The sequence below is a fragment of the Gopherus flavomarginatus genome, chromosome 4 (genome assembly GCF_025201925.1).
Source record: "Gopherus flavomarginatus isolate rGopFla2 chromosome 4, rGopFla2.mat.asm, whole genome shotgun sequence".
In the NCBI taxonomy this organism is placed as follows: Eukaryota; Metazoa; Chordata; order Testudines; family Testudinidae; genus Gopherus; species Gopherus flavomarginatus.
The window spans coordinates 82,293,026-82,317,717 of NC_066620.1; the positions used below are offsets into that span (position 1 = coordinate 82,293,026).

General features: G+C 46.5%; 1 protein-coding gene across 1 annotated transcript in view; it reads left to right on the forward strand.

Moving 5' to 3' along the window:
• TARBP1 (TAR (HIV-1) RNA binding protein 1) overlaps nt 1-24,692 on the forward strand; it is a 116,624-nt gene that overhangs the window by 18,871 nt on the left and 73,061 nt on the right. Inside the window, exons 7-9 of the mRNA XM_050951553.1 lie at nt 5,961-6,096; nt 13,365-13,461; nt 16,910-16,999. Of these exons, the coding sequence (XP_050807510.1) occupies nt 5,961-6,096; nt 13,365-13,461; nt 16,910-16,999 (323 nt within the window). The remainder of the gene's footprint in view (nt 1-5,960; nt 6,097-13,364; nt 13,462-16,909; nt 17,000-24,692) is intronic.

Below are 24,692 nucleotides of genomic sequence, written 5' to 3' on the forward strand. Positions count from 1 at the left end.
TAGGGTACATCTACACTAAAAACTTACGTAAACCTATATTAGATCGACTTACAGCCACTGGAGTAATTACTGTGGTGGTTCACGTCCACACTATCCTCCTTTGGTCAATGGTGTGCGTCCTCACCAGGAGCACTTCCACTGACCTAAGAAGGGCAGTATAGGGAGCTGAGAGCCCAGACTCTCAGTTCTGCTCGCAGCTCCCTGCCAGTAACCTGGCTGTTTCATGGGCTTTCAGCTCCCTGTTCCACGCTGGCTCTTCCCATCCCCTCTCCCCGCTGACTCTCATTTCTTTCCTGAGAGCACAGCTGCCTCCTGGGCTCCCAGCTGGCTGCCACCCCCAACCTCTCTCGCCTCCCCACTGGGAGATTCCACTCTCTCCAGTCGATGGCATACAATGTAAAGTCAAACCCAACAATGATTATACATACATGTCTGAGGCTCTGAGGCCACATGTTAGTGTGTATGTATGCTGCTTGCCAGACTTCATCTGAAGCCCATGCAGCTATGTTAAGGTCCATGTATGCCCTGTCCAGATACCACAGGTACCAAAGCGTCACAGTAGCACCCCTAGCCCTGCTAGATACTACTTGAGGACTGAATCGTAGACTATCAGGGTTGGAAGTGACCTCAGGAGGTCATCTAGTCCAGCCCCCTGCTCAAAGCAGGACCAATTCCCAGCTAAATCATCCCACCCAGGGCTTTGTCAAGCCTGACCTTAAAAACCTCTAAGGAAAGAGATTTCACCACCTCCCTAGGTAACCCATTCCAGTGCTTCACCACGCTCCTAGTGAAAAAGTTTTTCCTAATATCCAACTTAAACCTTCCCCACTGCAACTTGAGACCATTACTTCTTGTTCTGTCATCTGGTACCACTGAGAACAGTCTAGATCCATCCTCTTTGGAACCCTCTTTAGGTAGTTGAAAGCAGCTATCAAATCTCCCCCCCCCCCCCACTCCATTCTTCTGCAGACTAAATAATCTCAGTTCCCTCACCCTTTCCTCATAAATCATGTGCTCCAGCCCCCTAATCATTTGTGTTGCCCTCCGCTGGACTCTTTCCAATTTTTTTCACATCCTTCTTGTAGTGTGGGGCCCAAAACTGTACACAGAACTCCAGATGAGGCCTCACCAGTGCCGAATAGAGGGGAATGGACCCAGTGTATGTATATAAAAAAAGGGGTCATTCCCTGTCCCCTCCCAACTACGACTGTTATCAGAGATGCTTCAGGAACAGGTTGGGGTGCCTACCTGAACCAACTACAGATGCAAGGTACCTGGTTTTAAAATGACTTAAGACTATACATGAGCATCTTGGAGCTGAGGGTCATCAGACTAGGCTGTGTAACATTCCTGTCAGGTCTGTGGAGCTCTACAGTTTGAATCCTGATGTACGACCTGTCACCCATGCCCTATATTTACAAACAGGGAGGCACCTGATCATCCTCTCTGACAGGAGAGCCATCAGGTTTTAGAAGGGGTGTCATGGGATAACCCCACTGGCAGTACAGCTCCTGGGGATCAGCAATGACCTGCTGGCTTTCTAAGCAAGCATGCAGTGACTAGCCATGAATGGGTTATGAAGTTCATCATATTCTGCTAGTGGATGACCCTCATAATAGAATTGACAGAGGACAGCACCAAATGACCTAAGTTCTGCTCCAGAAGAGGTGTGAACCCAGACTCCTTGCCACACACCTTTCTCCTCCAGTGGTCTTGAGCACTCCCCTGTGCCTTCCCACCACTTTCCCTTCTCCTCAAGATAATGTTCAAAGTCAGGAGGGACAAAGCTAGTTATCCTAATAGTTCCCGAGACAATTTTGGCTGTCAAACTCCTGCAGATGTCCGCATGACCTCCTGTTTATCTCCTAGCCTGCCCAGACATATCTCCAGCCAAAATCAGTTTGTGCACTCAGATCCACAGTCACTACACCTGACTGCTTGGGTGTTGGCTAATTTAGCAGTACTGACAGAGATACCTCTCTTCAGGTTCAAAAAATTATCATACAAAGCAGGGATTTGTCCACGGGAACACCTATTCCTCGAAGTGGAAAAGATTCTCCATTTGGTCAGATCAAAACAGTTTGACCCACTGGAGGTTCTGATACTGAAGATCCTGGACTGCATGCAACTCCTGAAGCAGATGGACATTCAGGTCTCTTGGTCTATCTTTCAGTAATATTGACATGTCATGCTCTGGAACAGTCTCATGATCCAACTTGAAATGCTGTGCATTTCCACCTGCTGTCAGTTGGCCAGTGAGCCTTTCCCTCAGCATATCAAAGAATATGCCACTAGCTGCAGGCTATGCTCTGTTGCCTGCCTCAGAAACCTTCCAATCCCTTAAAACTGCAAGGCAGTAATGTGGAGTAACCCATTGACTTCCATGAAATATTATGCCTTTGACTTGGCAATCAGAGCAGACACCAAATTTGGAAGAGCAGTAGTACTTCTTTGAGTGACTGCACATGTCCATTCCACTGTAGGTGAGTGCATGGTTGCTGGAGATTTTTTTCCCTCAGCAGTGCCTATTAGGGTGGCTTGAGCACCCAATGCTGTTGTGTACAGGTATAAAGGGTGGAGGTGCCCCGGCCCCTCTAAGGTCCTTATTACCAACCATGATGGTTGTTGCAGTAGTAAGGCTACAATTGTTCCAAATTCTTCTCTCACTCTTGGTAAAATATACCTAGTTTTTGCTTAGCATAATTTCATAGAGTTTAGGGAATCTGTAGTTAAGATAATTAGCTAGTTATAAGTTTCAGATTTAGATCTTAGACTGCTGGGTTCAGCTTTCATTACTGGGAGCAGTACTGGAACTGTACCTCAATCTCCAGAATTAAATCATGTTGTTCATTCAGCATACCAATGCTGGTGAGCGACCTGCACCCCAGCTGCCTTAATCACTTGGAGTCACATGTTAGTGACAAATGTCACATTTGCAAAGGTTATAAGCCTCGCTCAAAAAAGGACAGAGTGGCCAAGTTTAAGTGTATTCTTGTGGAGGTGGCACTCATCCTCTCTTGGAGCCGACAGTTTGGAGTGGGCACTGGGCATATCAGTATTGGTCCACAGTGCTCCTCCTGTACTGTCTGAGTCCAGAGCTTGATCGTTGTCATTGGTGCCATGGAAGACCTCCAGAGATTCAGTACCTCTGTAAGCAAGACACCAAAAGTAATTCTTCTTTTCTATTCCACGCTGATTAGGCCTCAAATGGAATATTGTGTCCAGTTCAGGGCACCACATTTCAGGAAGGATGTGGACAAATTGGAGAAAGTCCAGAGAAGAGCAACAAACATTATCAAAGGTCTAGAAAACATGACCTATGAGGGAAGATTGAAAAAATTGGGTTTGTTTAAACTGGAGAAGAGAAGACTGAGGGGAGACATAATAGTTTTCAAGTACATAAAAGTTTGTTACAAGGAAGAGGGTGAAAAATTGTTCTCCTTAACCTCTAAGGATAGGGCAAGAAGCAATGGGCTTAAATTGCAGCAAGGGCAGTTTAGGTCAGACATTAGGAAAAACTCCCTAGCTGTCAGGGTGGTTAAGGTGTGGAATAAATTGCCTAGGGAGGTTGTGGAATCTCCATCATTGGAGATTTTTAAGACCAGGTTAGACAAACATCTATCAGGGATTGTCTAGATCACTGGTTCTCAGACTTTTCTTTTTGCAGATCACTTGAAAATTGCTGACAGTCTTGGCAGACCACTTAATGATCTTTCCAAATGTTGTTTGTACCGTTAGCTAGTTATTGTAAAGTGCTTTGGATAAAAGCGATATATATAAATTTTAAAAAACCCTTCAATACATTAACTTTTTTTTGTTCTACAAGTAAAAGCACACAACTCATATTTTAATATCAGAAGTCTTACTTTTCTAATGCGATGAATGTGCCCTCTCTCCCCTGCCATGGCAGCCACCAAGCTGGGGCTGGGAAGGAGAAAGGGGTCTGTCCTCTGCCAAAGCAGCCACAGAGCTGAGGCTGGGAAGGAGGGCCCTCTTTCCCCAGCAGCTGCAGTCCTGGAGCTGGGGAAAGTCGCCTCTTTCTCTGGCCGCCACAGCCCTGCACGTCCCAAATTCCCCCCACCCCCTCTTCTGACCTCACTGCCCCATCCCGCCTACCCAGTATTCCCCCGCAAGGCCACCACTTCACCTTACATGTGCGTCTTCTCACGGGTCCAGGCACCTAATTAGGTGGGTGGCCCTTCATCCTCTTGGATCTGACTGCCTGGGTGCGCACCTTTAGAGGGAACTGTCTGCAGATCACCTGAATGGAGCTTGCAGATCATAGTTTGAGAACCTCTGGTTTAGATAATACTTAGTCCTGCCATGAAAGCAGGGAACTGGAGCAAGTCCCTTCCTGTTCTGTGATTTATAAAAATATTCTGCACCCAGCAATTCCCATTGAGAACCACAGAGAAATAACTTTCCCCTTCCCTCTCAGTGATGGAACTTTGGTTCTAAGTGTCTGATCTGCGTACGCATCATATGGTTATTTCTCAGCTATGCAGTATATGATTCTGGATTAGTCTTAGTGGGCAATCATAATGCAGGGATTTGTATAGTTGCTGTAGAGTTACTTTTCAGTGACAGTACTTCAGACATGCAATTCTCTCCGCAATAATCCTTTTGCTCTGTGTGGTTTTGGGTTCAGAATTTTCATGCTGTTTTCCAGCAATACAGACAGTGCTTCAGCCTCTTGTTTTCTTTAGCAGGAACAAAAAATGTCAGAAGTTTACAAGAAAGAGAAAAGCAAAATAAATCAAAAGCAAACAAAAGAAAAAATACTTTAAAAATGCTTAAGAACCCACTGACTAACTTTCCTCCTCTTGAGCTCTGTTCCTGACCTGCATTTTTATGATTTTATGATTCATGCTCAGTCCTTCTATTGAAGTAATTGGCAAATACTTCCAGTGACTTCAAGATAATTTTCACTGATTTCAGTGGGATGGGCCCCAATCTCGCTCTTGGATCACGCAGATCACATTTTAAAATCAGAACCTAGGATTGAGCCATTTCTTGTACTCCAAGTCCCTTCCTACCATCCATTGGGTCTCGTCTCCACAATAGGTATTGTATATTAGAGTTTTTTTAGTTTCTCTTGTTTGCTTGCACATGGTAAATCTTTTTTCCCAATTCAGTTTTGAAACAGTGTTACAAATGTATGGCAGATATTTTCAGGAGAAGGAGGAGCCTTGCTGACCTGTTGGGAGGAAAAAGGAGGTAGAGAAAAGAGATAAGAGGGAGGAAAGAAGGCAAACGAGGAAGAAAAAGGGAGGTAGGAGGAAGGGTCAAAATGTAGTATTTTTAGAAAACAATTTATCTTTCAGCAGTTAAGCGGTCCATTTTGTTTTCTCTAGTTTTTATTCTTTCATTTAAAAAAATTAAATATTGAATTTCCTATAGCAAAGTAACATAGTTAAAAGAGAAGTAATGGACCGTCAATAAGCTTTTCTAGAAAGTTGTATTTCAGTAACTGTAGATGGAAAAGTATTTATTTAAAATAAAGTATCTTACACTTGTGCAGTTCAGTTTTCTTGAAAAGCTACTGTCCTTTCTGTGGAAGTGTTTGTAGCACTGCACAATCAGTTAAAATATACAACTGAAAACCATTATAAAATAGATAATTTAAAACCAAATTAAATATTAAAATTGAAACCAAATAGTAGTAGACAATCCTTGCTATTTAAGAGCTTGATTTTTTGGCTTTCTTGCTCAAGCAGTGTAGAACTGACCCTGAATCTTCATTATGAAAGCACGCATTCTTTCCCTCTCTCTGCACCTACATCATTTAAATGGTTTCAAAACAACAAGAAATGGATTCTGGCTATACAAAATGGAATTTTTCATTGAAAATGTTACTGTATCAGTTTAGATATTCTTTCAAAATACAATAGTTTCAATAGTGTAGTATTTCAGCTGACCTACAAAATAATTTTTTTTTCTGGTTGCTCTTTTATTTAAAGGTAGTTTCCTGTTAAAGTTTATTCAGAAGATGACAAGTAGGCACTGGTGTGCTGTTCCCATTTTGTTTCTGTCTATGGCACTGGCATGTATCCCATCATGTAAAGCATTGGGTACAGAAGGACTTCATTCTCTAAGGTAACACACTTCAGCGGCTTTATGTCCCTTACTTATGCACAGGTTCTGGGAGACTAATAAAACAATTCTGGGGAATGCACAGCAGAGTCTGACTCTTTTTGGGAAAATATAAATAATCAAGTGTAATAGAAAGCTTAAACTGTAAAGAAACTTTTTTCTGTATCCTTCCCCCCTCTTCTACTATGGTCCAATAGAAAAGTTCTCACTTTTCACAAAGCAGTCACACTATATCTGACCTACGAGTCCTTATCCTCAAAGGAAACCTGCACAACACTTTCAAAAGATGAGCCTGGGAGCTTAAATTCATAGCTGTGCTAGACACTAAAAATTATGGACTGAATAGAAACACTGGATTTATACCTTTATTACAACAGTCTGAACCCACTGACAACTTCTCCCAGCTGCTGTTCCCTCCACTCTTCCTTTCCTCCGTGTGTCTGGAGAGGTGTTTAATGGGGCATTTCACCTTGAATGGTCCCTTGAAATATGTGTTAACTGCTTATGTCACACAATCAGTTCAAATCTTGTATTTAGCAGTGATACTTTGAGTTAGGCCATGTCTACACTTACAAGCTTACAGTGGCACAGCTGTACCGACACATGAGATTGCTCAAGTAGCTGTGTTACACTGATGGGAGAGAGCTTTCCCATCGACATAATAAAATCAGCTCAACCAATGGCGGTAGCTATGTTGACGGGAGAGTGTGTTGACTGGTGTTTATGCTGGCAGAACTATGTCGCTTGAGGTGAGTGTTTGTTGCTTAGGGGTGTGAGGGGAAAAAAACATTTTGCAGACAGTGCTAGTGTTGCCATGCCTTAGTTTCCCAGCCCTGAAGAAGAGCTCTGTGAAAGCTCTAAAGCTTGTCTCTCTTACCAACAGAAGTTGGTCCAATAAAAGATATAACCTTATACACTTGGTCTCTCTAATATCCTGGGAGCAACATGGGTATGACTACATGGCATATTTACTAATACAAATTTCCATGTTCTACAGAGGTTTTGACTCAGTAAAGAGACATCTTCATTAAGCAAGCTCTTTCGCATATTCCTAGTATCTAAGAATATAAGCACAGTAGTAAATTAAGCAGCATTAAACAGGTGTAGTCAACAGCATTCTGATTAAAGAACACATTTAAAGTGAATGTGAGGGACAAACTGTGAAACTTGTGGCACATTTTTCTCCCATGTTGGTCTTGGTTGGTTCCCGAATGGATCTGCCAAGCTCTAGTGACAGAAAGTCTGCCTTGAGAGGTATTGGCAGCAAGCACAACCCTTTTGTGAGCCCTGACACAGCACCGTTTTTGCAGCTAATTACCACAACCCACATAGCACATGACGCTGGCTGGGAAGGGGTTATGTCAGGGCACAAGAATGATGTCGCTAATTCAGTGCATTTCCTGGCTTCCTTTGCCACTAAGGATGTTGTGGAGAACTCTCTGGAATGTAAAGCTGCTACTCTCTGGTGAACTTCCAAGTGAAAGCAATATTTCAAATGGTGCTTACCCTCTTTTAGGGGTGAATTCCCCAATTTGGGTAAAGCTGTCTCTGCTTGCTTAGAGGCAATACAATTTGCACTCCAACTCTTACCCACCCAGTGGGAGTGAATTAACTCATAGACTGCAATTTTTAGTTTTGAGGGAAAACTTGATTTAATTGGAGAGCTCTTCAGTGGGTGATAGGTTATAGGCACTATGTGTTTAACATTAGAAGGTTCTTTTGCAGTACTCATGGCAATATTACATTGTCATTAATTATGGAGGCATTGGTCATGAATTTATAGTTAAAAGGTTAAATCAGTTTTCATTTCAACAAGCACTTTAAACTTTTATTAACATGGCCAAAACCTAGACTGTAAATTTTGAGTACAATTTGAATTCTTAATGTTTGATTTGAAAATTGAGTTGATTCAGAGAGAACAATAATTCCAAAATAATCCCCTTTTTGAAGTTTTTCAATGGATTGTTTCATCTTTCTTGGATTCTCTTTTGCAGGACATCTAAGAGATTGGGCTCTTAGCTTTGCTCCATGTGCTGTTCCCTATGTGCTGATTAATACAATATCAATTACAAATACATAGTGCTTGTGTTTGTCATGACTTTTCACTCTTTCCTCCATAAATGGAAAAAGACATGCACCAAGATGAACCAACCATATTTAGCACTGCTGATGTAATACATCCATTCTGATGAAATCATCTGTTGGTGTGTGAGAGAGACAGAGCCTATACACCCACCAAATACCCTTGTAACCTAGGAGAAATTCTGTGAGCTAGGCAAGAGACAACCATGAGCCTCATGCAGGTCCCCGCTCTTACTGTTAACCAAAGGCATGAATGTGGATCCTAGAATGTAGACGATTAAGAGCTGCCACTGCATTAGGCAAACAAGTTAATAGCAGAAATAGGATTCTAATATGGTAGACCCAGATTTTAGCTATTTGGCTGCATTGCCTTTCAGATAGGATAATCAAATCACATTCAGTCTCTAACTGCTCAGCTTCATGCTTCTTCCAGAGTCAGCAATAGAATCCGGGATTCTTCAAATAGTGTCCCTAAGGGTGCTCCACTTCAGGTGCGCATGTGTCACACAAGCTCTTGTTTGGAGATTTTCAGTTAGTGTCCATTTGGCCTGCGTGTGTGTCCTATGCCTCCTTGTGCCCCATACCAAGGCTATATAGGAGTATGTGGGCAAACCACACTCAGTTACTTCTCAACTCCTCGGGCCTGAGTTGGAGCCATAGTATGTCCGCCTTGAACATGCATTGATTTTTCTATTATTTCTATAGTGGGTAAAATGGTTTTTTTAGTTAGTTGTTAGAATAGTTACAGTTAGATAAGCAGTGAGAGGATTGTTTTACTCCTCTTTCCCCTCAGAGAGGTTTTTTGGTAGGTTTGTTTTTTTGTGGCAGGGAATGCCTGGCTCTCCAGGTTTCAAATGATGTCTCTCCTGTACTTGTGAGTGATGGGTTTAAAGTGTGTCCGTTGCTTGGGGAAGTTCCACGTCTCCCAGTAGTTCAACTTTTGCCTGGCCCTCAAGTCCAGGGCAAGGAAAAACAGGGAGATTAAAAGCAGACTGCTAATGATGGAACACTCCCTTTGGCCAGCTTCTGAGTTAGGTTGGGAGACACCCCCCAACTCCTGTGTGGCCTTCTTTCCCCCCCCCCCAGATGGGGAAGGCTTACAAAAAGAGTCCGCTTAAGGAGCCAGCTCCAAAAGGTCCAGGTGAGATCCACAATGTCTGAAGTTTCAACCTCTTGACTTGTTACTATTGAGTTGAAGGACTCCTTCTCCAGTACTAGTGGGACTGTAAAGTCCCAGACCATGAAGGAGAGACATTTCTCCAGTAGGGCCTGGGTACCTTCTGTCAGCAAGGAGGGGAAGCATAGACACTTGTGACTGGCACTACCATGTTCAGCATAGCTGACAGAACCCATGCATGTGGCATCCACAGCATTGAACAAGCAGCGATGCTAGACACCATCGGCATCTACTTCAGTACATCAGCTTCAGGGACTGTGGCCTTGAATACTGCATCAGTACTACAGGAGTTCAGATATACTAAAAACTTCTCAATAACAGATGAACTGGAGTCCCTGCTCCTGGTGGGTACTAAGAATCTCTTGGTACTAAGATCCAGATCTCTAGACTGCTGTCATCTGGACCACAGGACTCTACCATTTTCTACATGTGCTTTTCCATTGAATGAGATGAAGGAGGATGAAAGTGGCTTGCAGTCAGTCTCCTCTATTTCTGTTCATGGTTCTCTAACATATTCCTTCAGAAACACATTCTTTGGAAGTCATAGGGAAGATTGGACTCATTATTGAGGGTGGTGGAACCAACCCTGCATGCCATCCCCACTTCTGTACTACAGGCCCTACCAATGACCATACTGGGACCCCTAGGTTGCCCATCAAGAACAATTTTCCAGATCACTGGTTTCCAGTTCACTCGGCCCCTGTCCCTGGCAACTGGGCCGGGGCAGAGGGCGGCCTGCTGCTGCCACCACCGTGCCAGCCAGGCTCGCTCTCAGGAAGCTGCTCTCCTGAGCATTGACAAAGAACAGCTGGTGTGAGAAGTGGCTGGTCCCACCCCTTCTGCTCCCTGCCTGGGCCCGGCTGTCAGGGACAGCGGCTGAGCATGCCAGGGGGCAGGTGCAGCGGAGGACAGGGCCCCCTCCTCCTTGCACCCTGGCAGACCAAGAAGAAATCTGGGGGTGAGGCACTTAACCCGGCATGCTCCCCTACGTATCACTTATGAGGAACTGTCTTCAGTAGCTAGGACACATTGCAGCTTGCACCTTTGTGACAGATCACACAAAGCTGTGTCTCTACTGCCTCCAGGGTTGGCTCAGAATGACCTGTTCTCCAGTCAAAGACAGCTTGGGCAAACAGGTGACAGTTCCTTTACCATGTGAGGAACTCCTTAGACTATGGGAGGATCAACTTAACGTCTGTGCAGGCATTCCTTTCTGTAGTGCAGCCCCATCAGTGAATTTAACAACAGATTTATCACTATTGGGATGGAGAACCCATCTCCATACCTTCACGACTCCAGGCAAATGGAGAACTCGAGAAACCAGTCTCCACGTCAATCTGTTAGAGAATAGGGCTGTCAGGAATTCTTGCTTTGATTTCCTACCGTTAATCACGGGCAAATCAATCAAGGTCATGCATTCTATATCAACAAGCAAGATCCCCCTCCCTGTGTGCTGAAGCCATGGAATTGGTGCATAGTTCATTAAATCCAGATTTCAGTGGCATACCTGTCAGGTATTCAGACCTTCAGAGCCAATTTCCTCAGCATACATTTCTCACAGGATTACGAATGGGATCTAGAACCCAAGTTCTCTACAGCATATTGCAGAAATGGGGACTGCCAGAAGTGGATGTCTTCACCATCTCCAGGAAGTGGAAGTGTCCTCTTTTCTTCTCAAGAGGGGGTCTGGGCCACCAGTCCTTGGGAGATGCCTTTCTTCTATCTTGGAAGAAGGGTCTCTTCTATGCTTTTCTCCAATGCTGCTGATACTGAGAGTGATGAACAAGATCAGACAGGGCACAGCCAGAATTATCCTTATAGTGCGACCTGGCTGAGAGACGGTTGGCACCTTTACCTTCTACACGTACGTGTCAGCTCTCATTCAGGCTCCCAACCATTCCTCGTCACCTGTCACAGGATGCGGGTTTTGTGCTTCATCCCAACCAGTGGTTCTCCACCTCGGGGCATGGCTTCTCCGATAGTTCACGTGGTTAGAATCCTCCTGCTCTGTGGAAGTACAAGTGTTAGTAGAAAGAGATCAACCTGCAGAAATAGAAAAGATTCTTCTATTAGTGTTGTTGTCACTCCCAATTGCCTGATTTGATGCTACTTTCAGTCATCTTGGATTGTCTTTTGGATCTATGGAAATTTGGATTATCAGTTCTATTAAGGTCCATTTGGCTGCAATATCAGCCATTCGTTCTCTGTTAGATGGTTTCTTCATATTTGCTCATCTGGTTTCATCTAAGTTTATTAAGGGTCAGAGAAGTGACAACCCGCAGATTAGAGACCCTACCCCGACCTGAGATCTCAACCTGGTACTCAGTTACCTTACGAGACCACCATTCAAACCAATGGCAACCTGTTCTCTGTTGGATTTATCTATGAAGACAGCATTTTTAGTAGCTATTACGTTGGCCCGTAGGGTCGGGCAGATTGGAGCCTTGATGGCAGATCTCCCCTCCCCTACGCCCCCGACATTCTTTAAGGATAAGGTCTCTTTACATCCACTCCCTAAATTCTCACGTAAGGTTATATCGGAATTCTACCTTAATCAATCCATTCATCTACCAATGTTATTCCCAAAGCCACATAGTTCTTTACAGGAATCCAGTTTACATACCCTAGATGCTAGAAGGGCATTGATCTTCTACTTAGATAGGGCCAAGCAATTTAGGAAGTCACCTAGGCTCTTCATTTCCTTCACGGATAGATCTGCATGGTCCTTGAGCTCTACTCAGAGACTGTCAGGATGGATATCTGGATGTATTATCATTTGTTATGATGCTGCGGGTGTTCATCTCCTCCAAAGGGTGATAGCACATTCAGCTAGATTGTAGGCACTATCTGCGGCATTAACAAAGAATGTACCTGTATCTAAAGTATGCAGGGCTGCTACATGGGCTTCAGTACATATGTTTTTGAAACATTACTCTCTCATACACTCCATCAGCAGTACTTGGTTCTACAGTACTGTCTTCAGTTCTGGACTGTTCCAAAGCTCCCTCTTCCATCTAGGGATATTGCTTGGAAGTAATCTGAAGTGCCACATCCATAGGGACACTACTCAAAGAAGAAGAGGTTACTCACTTGGTGCAGGAACTGCGGTTAGTCCAGATATGTGTCAAAATACATTTGTCATTTGTCAGCTCCTCTTCCTTGCTTGATCCTGGAGCCTCGCCACTGAGGTACACCAACCTTGTATAAAAAGAACTAGGAAATAACACAAAAAATGTAGTTTAGTGATGGTTAGAGTTTTGTGTCAGGATACTCAACCAACTCAAAATCTGAAACATGAAAATGAAAAACTAAGGGAAAAGTATCTGGCATTCACATTGCCTATAACACTTAATAATACACTCCATCGATCTGTAAGGCTTTTGCTTCTGTCTCCAACAGATACTGAAGAGCAATGCTTATCCCAACATAATCGACTTTGAATTCTAGCACGAAATCTTATCGATGACCTCAGCAACATTAAGGGAGTAATTTCCCAAATGCATGGAATGTATGACAGACAAGTGTGCCAATCTGGTGATACAGGAGCATCTGAGATCTCTGTTAAGGTTTTGTGATTAGAGTGAGAATTTAATGAACTCTGGATACGTATTGCTTTTCAATATCTGTTAGAGATGTAAGTGAATTAAAAGTCTTCTGAATTGTTGGAATGTTTTACCAACAGTGTTGTATGCAATGTAAATGTGACATGGAATAGAGACTTCCTTTACCTTTTCATTTCCATGCTTTTCATATTTTGAGTTGCAACCTTAATTGTCACTGAAGAAAAGTTTTTTGTGTTTATTTAGAATCAGAACCCAACTTGTTTTCGATTGTATGCTCTTCAGGGCAGGAATCATATCATCTTGTATATTTAGAAAGTGCAACGCACATTCTGAGTGCTCCTGCATTCTAAATATATTGATCAGTACAGTTAACATATAGTTGGTAAATATGTATTTTAAGAGCTACTTAGTCTGTTTATAATTTAAGGTGCATATTTATCCATTTGCAGAGATGTCCTACAGTGCACTATGATCACACATCAAATTTTGTTGCGGGGAGCTGCTCAGTGTTTTCTTCTCCAAACAGCTATGCATTTGACTGATGTGGTAAGTTTCTCTTTTTTTTTCTAGTGTAATGTTTTATTTTTTCAGAAATGATAATGCAATATGTAAGTGCTGCCAAATACAACTTAAGCTGCTGATTTTACTGAATTTGTAGTTTTGGCAATGTTCATTTTAAAAATGTGCTTGAGTGATGTAGGACTGTATGCTAATACTAATAATTCTTTTAACTTCATTTTTCATATGAAACAACTTGATCCTTTGTGTTCATCATTTCATTTGCAGTATTTTATTGATGATGATATTTGTATTACTGAAATGCCTAGAATCCCTAGTCATGGATCCAGGATCCTGTTGTGCTGGGTGCTATAAAAGCAGTTATTTAACAATTAAAATTTAATATTAAAGAGACATTCAAAATGTCATAAAAGATTTTAAAATGATATTTATAATGTTAGCGTGCTGACTTTATAGTCACGTTAAAATATCACTTTCATTTTAGAATGTTGAATATAAGTTGTCTAATTCTCAATTATTTTATGGGACTGAAATTTTTCATGCTCAGTGTTGAACCAGAAGGAAATCCTTCCCCCCTTTCTCCCCTAAAACATCACAAGAGTTTATCTGGGCACTTTAAAGCTATAAAATGTAGTTCAAAAATTTTCAAATGATTTCGATGCTTTGGATAGCTCAGAAAACTTTCGTCTGAAACTTCAAACTTGACCTCAAACAAGGATCATGCTTTTATCTTGATTGATGTAATTCAGTAGAATTCCTGGATAAAAACTTTATTTAACTGCAGTTAAGGCTGAATACATATCAGTAGTTTAAGGGTAAAAATATTACAGCTATGTTGTAATTGTTGCTTCCCTCCCCTCCCCCCCCCCAAAAAAAAGTGGAGGGGCACAATAGAAACCCAGGAAATCCAGAGTTAATGTTAAACTTAAAAGAAATCCACATATAAGTAGAAACGGCTTCTCCTCACCTTCAAGACTCTTCTCCTGTTCCTTACTTGCTCTTATCTCTGATAGCATTATCTTCCTGCCTCTTCCATCAAGTGATGCTAATCCTGACTGCCTGTTGTTCACCCACTGATAAATGTTTCTCTGCCTTTTTCATTTATACCAGCAATGTGTGTGTTCTCTTTGAACTGATCTACAAAGCCCTCTCCTCAGGCCTCGTTCCTTTTGTGAAGCCTACAAGACATTGGCCATCTAACAGTGGATAGGCTGATGGCGTGATGGAGTTCAATTTATATGTTTTACTTTAAAAAAATGACCCTGATGTATATAATGTATACAAAACCTACATGATATAAATACATAATTTGATTGTATCCCTCTTTCCCTCCATTCACGTGTGTCTGGCTTTCTTAGATTATAAACTCTTTGGGGTAGGGGATGTCTTCTTGCTAGGACAATGTATAGCACATGGTGAAGACTACTACTAATCAATAATACTAATGCATTGTTGTTTGCTTATCACCTAACAGGTACGGTGGTAGGTTAATAATAATTTCCTGCAAAGTAGCAATTCCCAACCAGTGGTATATGGAGAACTTACTATCATATAGTTGCTGGCTCTTTTTTTTTTTTTTAATCTGCTAAATCTCTTTTAGAATAATCTAAAATTACTTTCTTTCCTAATGTATTTCCACATAAGCAGTTGCTGTAGTTGCAATAAGCATGTCATATGATCATCAGTGAGAATGGGGGTGTCTGTGTGACTGAATGAAAGGGAAGTGCACAGTACTCTTGCTTATTCCTGACAGCCACATGAAAAGTTCTCTTTTGTAGTCTCCACCCCATTTTCTTTTGTCTGCTAATACAGCTGCTTACCTTTCTCTTTGGTGTCTCAGGGCTTGTCTACATCAGAAAGTTGCAGCGCTGGTGAGGGAGTTACAGCGCTGCAACTTTGAAGGTGTACACATCTGCAGGGCACCACCAGCGCTGCAACTCCCTGTTTGCAGCGCTGGCCGTACTCCCGTTTTGTCTCGGGTGTAGAGGATCCAGCGCTGGTGATCCAGCGCTGGTAATCCAATGTAGACACTTACCAGCGCTTTTCTTGACCTCCGTGGAAGGAGGAAGCCTCTGGTAATCAAGCTGGTCTCCTTCCCTGCGGTTTGCTGGGTGGCTCCGGGAACGAGAGAGCAAACCGCGGCGAAGCGGGTCTCCTTTCCCGGTTTGCTCTCGCGTTCCCAGAGCCCAGAGCAAGCAGATCTCCTTCCCTGCGGTTTGCTGGGTGGCTCCGGGAACGCGAGAGCAAACCACGGCGAAGCGGGTCTCCTTTCCCGGTTTGCTCTCTCGTTCCCGGAGCCCAGAGCAAGCAGATCTCCTTCCCTGCGGTTTGCTGGGTGGCTCCGGGAACGCGAGAGCAAACCGCGGCGAAGCGGGTCTCCTTTCCCAGTTTGCTCTCTCGTTCCCGGAGCCCAGAGCAAGCAGATCTCCTTCCCTGCGGTTTGCTGGGTGGCTCCGGGAACGCGAGAGCAAACCGCGGCGAAGCGGGTCTCCTTTCCCGGTTTGCTCTCTCGTTCCCGGAGCCCAGAGCAAGCAGATCTCCTTCCCTGCGGTTTGCTGGGTGGCTCCGGGAACGCGAGAGCAAACCGCGGCGAAGCGGGTCTCCTTTCCCGGTTTGCTCTCGCGTTCCCCGAACCCCGAGCAAGCAGGTCTCCTTCCCTGCGGTTTGCAGGGTGGTTCGGGAACGCGAGAGCAAACCGGGAAAGGAGACCAGCTTCGCCGCGGTTTGCTCTCGCGTTCCCCGAACCACCCTGCAAACCGCGGGGAAGGAGACCTGCTTGCTCGGGGGTTCGGGGAACGAGAGAGCAAACCGGAGAAGGAGACCAGCTTCGCCGCGGTTTGCTCTCGCGTTCCCCGAACCTCCCTTGAAGCCGCCCAACAGCGCTGCAGTGTGGCCACATCTAACACCACTTGCAGCGCTGGTTGCTGTAAGTGTGGCCACTCTGCAGCGCTGGCCCTATACAGCTGTACTAATACAGCTGTAACAACCAGCGCTGTAAAATTTTAGATGTAGACATGGCCTCAGATTTTGCCGTGGCTGACCATGAACTGACCTGAGCAGGGCTTCCTGTGAAAAGGCAGAAACAGAAGAATTAGTCAGGGGCTTCTAAATATCTAAAATAAATATAATTAAGGTTGTCCATTTACACACCCTGCCCCTCACTTAAAAAAAAAAAAAAAAAAAGCCATCAGTGAATACCTCGCTGCAAGCCATTCATTCGCCTTCAGTGTACATCTCTATATGGGTACATCAGACTGTAGGAAAATGAACAGTGTGTGTGTCCTGAAAAAAGGCAAAAACTAATATTTCTGGAAAGTTCACATCCCTGTGGTAATAATTTGGGGGTGGGAGGGAAAAGATTATTTTCTTACTGAAACATTTGCCAGATGAAAGCAAACTCTTCTCAGTTTCACACTAAAATATTGTGTGTGTGTGTGTGTGTTGGGGACTAATGAACCTTAAATAATGTCTTTAGGAGAAAGTGTCACTTCCAGAGATTTCAAGTTTTCTCATGTCTCTTAGACCAGAGGAGTCCTTAAGCAGAGGGACTATACTATGGATGGAGGTGAGAATTGAAACTGTTACTGGTTTTGTGTTAATCAAAATGTTCTGTAATACCAATAGCTCAGAACAGTCTATTAGTTATAGCTAATGTTTTAATTCTCTAATACTTTATGCATGTGAACTAATTTTCAGTCCCTTTTGCACTGACACATCTGGCGCTTCTGGCACTGAATGGTAATTGATTTGTGCTTTGTATCTGTACCTTGTAACATGTAACACTAAGAAGGGGATTACTTTTAACCCTCAACCTGCTATCCAGCAGGTAGTTAGTCAGAAGATGTTAATATGCACCTCCGTTGTGTGAGATGGTAAGGAAGAAGGGGAAAGGTGTTTTTTTTCTTTTCTCCTGCAGAGCACCTGAATTCTGCACAAGAGCAGCTTTCTCCTGAGGGCAGAGCTTCTGTTGCACTTCAGAGCAGCATAAGAGCTGGAGCTGAGCTCGTACCGGACTTTTATGCCCTGCTTTGCCACAGCATTCTCCAGAGAGAGAACATGAGCCAATTGATAACTTTTGTGTTTAGCCCTATCGTAGTGCAAATCAGAATCAGTTCTTTCATGCACACTTTTTGGTGCCCAAATGCTTGTTCTATAAGAGACGTCCAGGCATCCACAGTGCCAGCCTGCTTTCTCCCTTGCCATTCCCTTGGGAGTTAAGGCAACAGTTTGGGGAGCCTGTACTGGTGTCTATAATCTCCATCAGAGATCTATGCTCACTGCATTAGATCAGTGGTAACTTCATGGAGAGAAAGTGAAGCAGGACTTCTGATGAGATATTCAGAGCCACGAGTTGGGCATCTCCCTCTGCTTTTATTAACGATACAAGATGGATGTAATATCCTCGGTGGCTGCCCTTCAAGCAGTTATTCCTGTATTACATGTTTTTTCTTTTCTTCATTTTAGGTACTTTTCTCCCTCACTTTTTTTCCCCTACTACTTGCTGTTTTTCAGAAATTACAAAGTTAGTGCCAGGGTGGATTTGATTTAAATCATGATTTAAATCACTAGTCAGAAAGACTCGATTTAATCATGAATTTCTACATAGAAGTGCATTCTTGTTGGTTATTATAACTTTAATACATATTCTTCACAGCTCAGAGATGTAGGTTTCATTTTTAGAAGGGTACACACTATACATTTTTTTTAAGTGATTTATTTTGAAAACTTTTCAGATGACTTTTACAGCTATATCAGAAAATGAATGATTGTTTGGTTATTTCATTTACCAAAGGTAATTGAAGCAGATAGTTCACCTCCCAATGACTTTGTAAATATCTCCAATTCAACAGGTTAATCATTAGTATTTGGAGGATTTTGTTGCCATGCTGTATTAGGAGGAGAACATCACCAGACAGACATTAAAATTGTTTTATTTAACTAAAACAACAACGTTATGTATTCTGGATTTTTTTCTTCAACAGCAAACATAATAATATTTTAACAAAACAAGCATATGAATTTTTGAATTTAGTTAAATATTAACTTTTTTTTAAAAATCAGGTTTGTTTTTGTTAAAATTGTTTTTTAACTACAATAGTTACATGAAATATTAAAAAAATTTTTTTAAATAGACTGTCAGCCAGGTCAACATGAGAAACTTAAAATATTGGCTTCTGCAGCTAACTCAGGTCATCTTCACATTCATTTTCCTGTTCATAATTTGAAAAAGAAAAACAAGTTTTCCTGCTTTTTCAGGTCCCAAACAATTTCTCAGTTTGGAATGAATTAGTCCAAAGGAAGAAGATTTACTTTCTGTGCTGGCAGAAGAAACTACTGCTGTTAAAAGTGAGATTATCACTTCAACAGTCTCTGAATCCAAGTGCTTAAGTGACTTCCACCAGTTCACTGGTGTGACTTTCTTTAAAACATCATCAGCAAACATGTATTTCTTGAGTGGTTCACCCTTACCTCTGAAGTTTATTGTAGTTGGCATTATGGAGGGATGATTGCTGGATGTCCATGTCATAGCCAACTCCTCCTCTTTTGCAGTTCTTCTGCAGTTTGACCCTGGTACCGAGCATTGAGAATATATGTAAGAAAATGAGCTGGAGAATAGTGCTTGTCCCATTCATTTTTTAATACTTGTAATTTAACTTTGTTACTGCATATTTCTCTTTTTAAAATCTCACTCAGTTCCTTCCAAATTGCAACAGCATCGGCAATAAAACAGCGGTTTCCCTGCATTTTGTTCAAGGCTACAGAAATAGGCTTCAGGGTACTCAGCATGTGTTCAACATTTCTCTTAAACCCAATGTAGAGAATTTTGGCTGTGACAGTGCCATCTATTTTTTCATGCTTTTGTTCACAAACTGTCATCAGATTAGGTCAGTTCTTGATATAGTGCTCAAAACAGTCCACTACTGAGTTCCATCAGACATCTCGTGGGAGAATTAGCTTGGTTCTTCTTCGAGTGATTGCTCACATCCATTCCAGTTAGGTGTGCGCGCCGTGCGTGCACGTTCGTCGGAAACTTTTTACCCTAGCAACTCCAGTGGGCCGGCAGGTTGCCCCCTGGAGTGGCGCCGCCGTGGCGCTCGATATATACCCCTGCCGGCCCACCCGCTCCTCAGTTCCTTCTTACCGCCGTGTCGGTCGTTGGAACTGTGGAGCGCGGCATAGCTGTCCTCCACGTCCCTAGCTCTCCTTGTTAACTATCGTTATTGTTATAGTTGTTAGTTAGATCGTTAAGTGTAGTTAGTTAAGTAATTAGGTGTAAATAGTATTGTAGATAGTTGTTCGCCGGGGGCTGTAGCCCTTCCCGGCACCCGGCACCGGGCTCATGCCTGGTTCGCCGGGCTTTAAGCAGTGTGCGGCCTGTAAGAAGCCTATGCCTACCAGCGACCCCCACGACGCGTGCCTGAAGTGCCTGGGGGAATCGCACAGATCGGACAAGTGCCGCATCTGCAAGGCTTTTAAGCCCAGGACAAAAAAGGAGAGAGACCAAAGACTCAGGACTCTCCTCATGGAGGCGGCACTTGACCCGGCGGCTTCGCAGGCTGTGATCTCGGCGCCGGCACCGGATCGCACCGGCACCGGGAAGACTCCCCGGCACCGACCTTCTCCGGCACCGGGTGCAGAGCCGAGACCATCAGCGTCTGCTACTCCAGCCAGGCAGACCCGATTGGAGCGCCCGGCATCGACATCGGCCGCGGCGCCGCCGGCACCGTCGACTCCGGGCCCGGCGGGTCCGTCGAGTCCGGTGCCGCCAAGCTCCCCCATAAGATCTGGGGTTGAGCTATTGGTCCCATCCATGCCGGAGACCTTCGCCTCGGCACGGGACCTTATCGCCTTAACGGAGTCTACTCAGCTGCCACCCCCGGTACCTCCGGTGCGGGTCGCATCTAGAGGCAAGCCCATGATGTCAGCACCGTCTCGGGACTTGCGCTCGCGATCCAGGTCCCGACGCCACGGTCGATCAAGATCCCACTGCCGCTCGCAGTCCCGGCACCGCTCCCCTCGGCGGTACCGGTCGCACTCGCGGCACCGATCGACCTCCAGACGGTCGCGGTCTGACTCCAGCCGCCGATACCGGCACCGTGACTCCAGGAGCCAGTCCTGCCGTCACTCGCCGCACCGGTCGACCTCCCGGCACCGAGCTGGTGGCAGGTCCCGGTCCCGGTCGACCTCCCGGCACCGCGTCGGTGGCAGGTCCCGGTCCCGATCCCGGCACCGAAGCAGCGGCCGGTACCGGTCCCGAGGCAGGTCCCGGTCCCGATCCCGGCACCGCTATGACTCCCGGTACCGATCCCCGGCACCGAGAAGATTTTCGGTGCCGACCCGCGCAGACCCTTACCAGCCGGGGTCGGCCCCGCCATGGCCTTCTAGGCAGCCGTCGGTGTCTTTACAGACAGACAGCGGGTATGCGCTGGGCACCGACAGGCAGGCGGCGCTTTTCCAAGACCCGCCGCAACAGGACTAAGGTCCGCAGCAGTGGGGGTTTTGACCCCCTGGGCATACCATCAAGCCCAGGGCCCCCAACAGCTTCCTGCTAGGCCTGCGACGGCGGAGCACAGGGTGCCGGAAGCTTCGTTGTCTCGCCCCCCTCCCTCCCCGGATGGAGAGGAAGGATCCAAGCAGCAAGACTCCGCTCTGGCTCCTGAGACAGAGGCGAGGGCCGAGGGAGACCCCCCATTGGACACTTTCTTGCCGGGGGTCTCCTCATCCTCCTCCCCTGATGAAGCGGTGGCTGGCACCTCCTCCAGTAGCCCTCCCCTGCTGGATCTCAGGGCGCACCAAGACCTCCTTAGGCGAGTAGCTCAGAATCTGAGCCTACAAGCCGAGGAGGTCTCTGAGATCGAGGACCCGATTGTCACCATCCTCTCGTCTGATGCTCCCACCAGGGTCGCCCTACCCTTCATTAGGACGATCCAGGCCAACGCCAATACAATCTGGCAGTCACCGGCCTCCATCCCCCCTACGGCGAGGGGCGTCGAGAGGAAGTACATGGCCCCCTCCAAAGGCTACGAGTACCTCCACGTCCACCCGACACCATGTTCCCTGGTGGTGCAGTCGGTGAATGACAGGGAGCGTCATGTGCAGGAAGCTCCAGCCCCCAAATCCAGGGAGGCCAGACGTATGGACCTCCTTGGACGCAAAGTCTACTCGGCTGGGGCCCTGCAGCTCAGGGTTTTGAACCAACAAGCCCTGCTCAGTAGATACGCGTTTAACTCGTGGGTGGCAGCGGACAAATTTAAAGAGCTGCTGCCACAAGACGCCCGCCAAGAATTTGCGGCCATTCTAGACGAGGGCAAGAAGGTTGCACGAACATCGTTGCAAGCTTCTTTAGACGCTGCAGACTCGGCTGCCCGCACCCTCGCCTCGGGGGTAACGATGCGCCGTATCTCCTGGTTGCAGGTCTCTGGCCTTCCACCGGAGCTCCAACATACCATCCAGGACCTCCCGTTCGAAGGCCAGGGCCTGTTTTCGGAAAAGACAGACCCCAGACTTAAGAGTCTCAAGGACAATCGGGTCATTATGCGCTCCCTAGGGATGCACACGCCGGGAACGCAGCGCAGACCCTTCCGGCCGCAGCAGCAGCGCAGGCCATACCCCCAGTTCCGCCAACGGCAGGACCTCAATAGGCGCCGTGGCAGGAATGGAAGGCGTACGCATTCGGGGAACCAAGGGGGGCAGAATCAAAGCTCCTCTAAGCCCCCGCCTGGACCCAAGCCTTCGTTTTGAAGGTGCGCCCGAGGGCGCAGTAACAGTTTCCCCCACGGATCCTTCCCCCCCGTTTTCCAACCGCCTTTCGTTTTTCCTTCCGGCGTGGACCCAGATAACATCGGATCGCTGGGTCTTGCGTACGGTGCAGACAGGATACCGCCTGCAGTTTACATCGTTTCCTCCTTCCCGCCCCCCTTCCTCGTCCCTCTTCAGGGACCCCTCTCACGAGCAATTCCTTCGACAGGAGGTACAGACGCTCCTCAACAAAGGAGCTATAGAGGCGGTTCCGGAAAACGAGAAAGGCAAGGGGTTTTATTCCCGCTACTTTCTGATCCCCAAGGCCAAGGGAGGCCTCAGGCCTATCCTCGACCTGCGAGAGCTCAACAAATACCTGGTGAAGTTGAAGTTCCGCATGGTATCCCTGGGGACCATTATCCCATCCCTGGATCCGGGAGACTGGTACGCCGCCCTCGACATGCAGGACGCTTATTTTCACATTGCCATTTGGCCACACCACAGACGTTTCCTTCGTTTCGTGGTGGGCCCCCTTCACTACCAATTTGCAGTCCTCCCATTTGGCCTTTCTACGGCCCCGAGGGTATTTACAAAATGCATGGCAGTCGTTGTGGCACATCTTCGGCGCAGTCGTATCGACGTGTTCCCTTACCTAGACGATTGGTTAATTCGGGGCACGTCGGAACTACAAGTTTGCAGCCACGTCCGCGTGATCACCGGCCTGTTTGCTACCTTGGGCCTCATGATCAACATGGACAAGTCCACCCTGATCCCCACGCAGAGGGTGGAGTTCATCGGGGCCGTCCTGGACGCCACCGTGGCCAGGGCTCTTCTGCCGTTACCGAGGTTCCAGGCATTGTCGGCGATCGTTCAGCGATTGCGGGCAGCCCCCTTGACATCAGTACGGACATGTCTAACCCTGTTAGGCCACATGGCAGCATGCACGTTTGTGACCGGTTACGCTCGGCTCCGCATGAGGCCCCTCCAGTTGTGGCTCATCGAACATTACCGGCCGGCAAGGCAGCCGCTAGACATGCTGATCACAATCCCCCAGGGGATGTTAGATTCTCTCGGCTGGTGGCTAGACCAGTCCGTAGTGTGTGCGTGGCTCCCTTTCCACCCTCCTCAGCCCTCGGTGTCCCTGACAACGGATGCCTCAGATCTCGGCTGGGGGGCCCACCTGGGAACCCGGAGAACGCAGGGCCGGTGGTCCCCGCAGGAGGTGAGGATGCACATCAACATGCGAGAGTTGAGAGCGGTCCGCCTTGCTTGTCAAACGTTCTGTCACCAGCTTCGAGGTCGTTGTGTCGCGGTGTTTACCGACAACACGACAACCATGTACTATATCAACAAGCAGGGCGGCACCAGATCCTCTCCCCTATGTCACGAGGCGATGCGACTTTGGGACTTTTGTGTAGCCCACTCCATTCACCTCACGGCTTCCTTCCTCCCCGGAGTACGGAACACGCTGGCGGATCGCCTGAGCAGATCCTTCCTATCACACGAGTGGTCCCTTCGCCCGGACGTCGCCCTCTCCATCTTCCAGAGGTGGGGTTATCCCCGTGTGAACCTCTTCGCGTCCGGGGGGAACAAGAAGTGCCAGGCGTTCTGCTCCTTTCAGGGCAGGGAGCCCGGGTCTATAGCGGATGCCTTCCTTATTCCGTGGACGACCCACTTGTACTACGCGTTTCCCCCGTTCCCACTGGTCCACAGGGTCCTTCTGAAGGTGCGCAGGGACAGGGCTCGCGTGATCATGGTAGCCCCGGCGTGGCCCAGGCAACATTGGTACCCTATGCTGCTGGACCTGGCCATAGCCGACCCAGTTCCCCTGCCCCTTCACCCGGACCTGATTACCCAGGAACACGGGACTCTCTGTCACCCGGACCTGCAGTCGCTGCACCTAGCGGCGTGGTTCCTGCGTGGCTGACCGGTTCTGAACTGCGCTGCTCCACCCCGGTACGGGAGGTACTTTTGGGCAGCAGGAAGCCTTCCACTAGAGCGACATACTCGGCCAAGTGGAAGCGTTTCTCCTGTTGGTGTGTGGAGAAAGGTCTCCGCCCTATGGAAGTTTCGGTGGCCAATATCTTAGACTATGTTTGGTCCCTCAAACAGCAGGGTCTGGCAATATCGTCGTTGCGGGTCCACCTGGCAGCTATCTCCACCTTTCACCCCGGTGGGGATGGCCGCTCCGTTTTTTCTCACCCGACGGTGTCTAGATTCCTGAAAGGGCTGGAACGTTTATACCCTAACGTCCGACTCCCTGCTCCAACCTGGGATCTGAACCTAGTGTTGTCTCGGCTCATGGGGCCCCCCTTTGAGCCGTTAGCTACTTGCTCCCTACTCTATCTCTCTTGGAAGACTGCCTTTTTAGTAGCTATCACCTCAGCTAGGCGGGTGTCGGAACTCCGGGCTCTTGTGGTAGACCCCCCGTATACAGTCTTCCACAAAGATAAGGTGCAGCTGAGGCCACACCCTGCCTTTCTCCCCAACGTAGTCTCGACCTTCCACATCAACCAAGA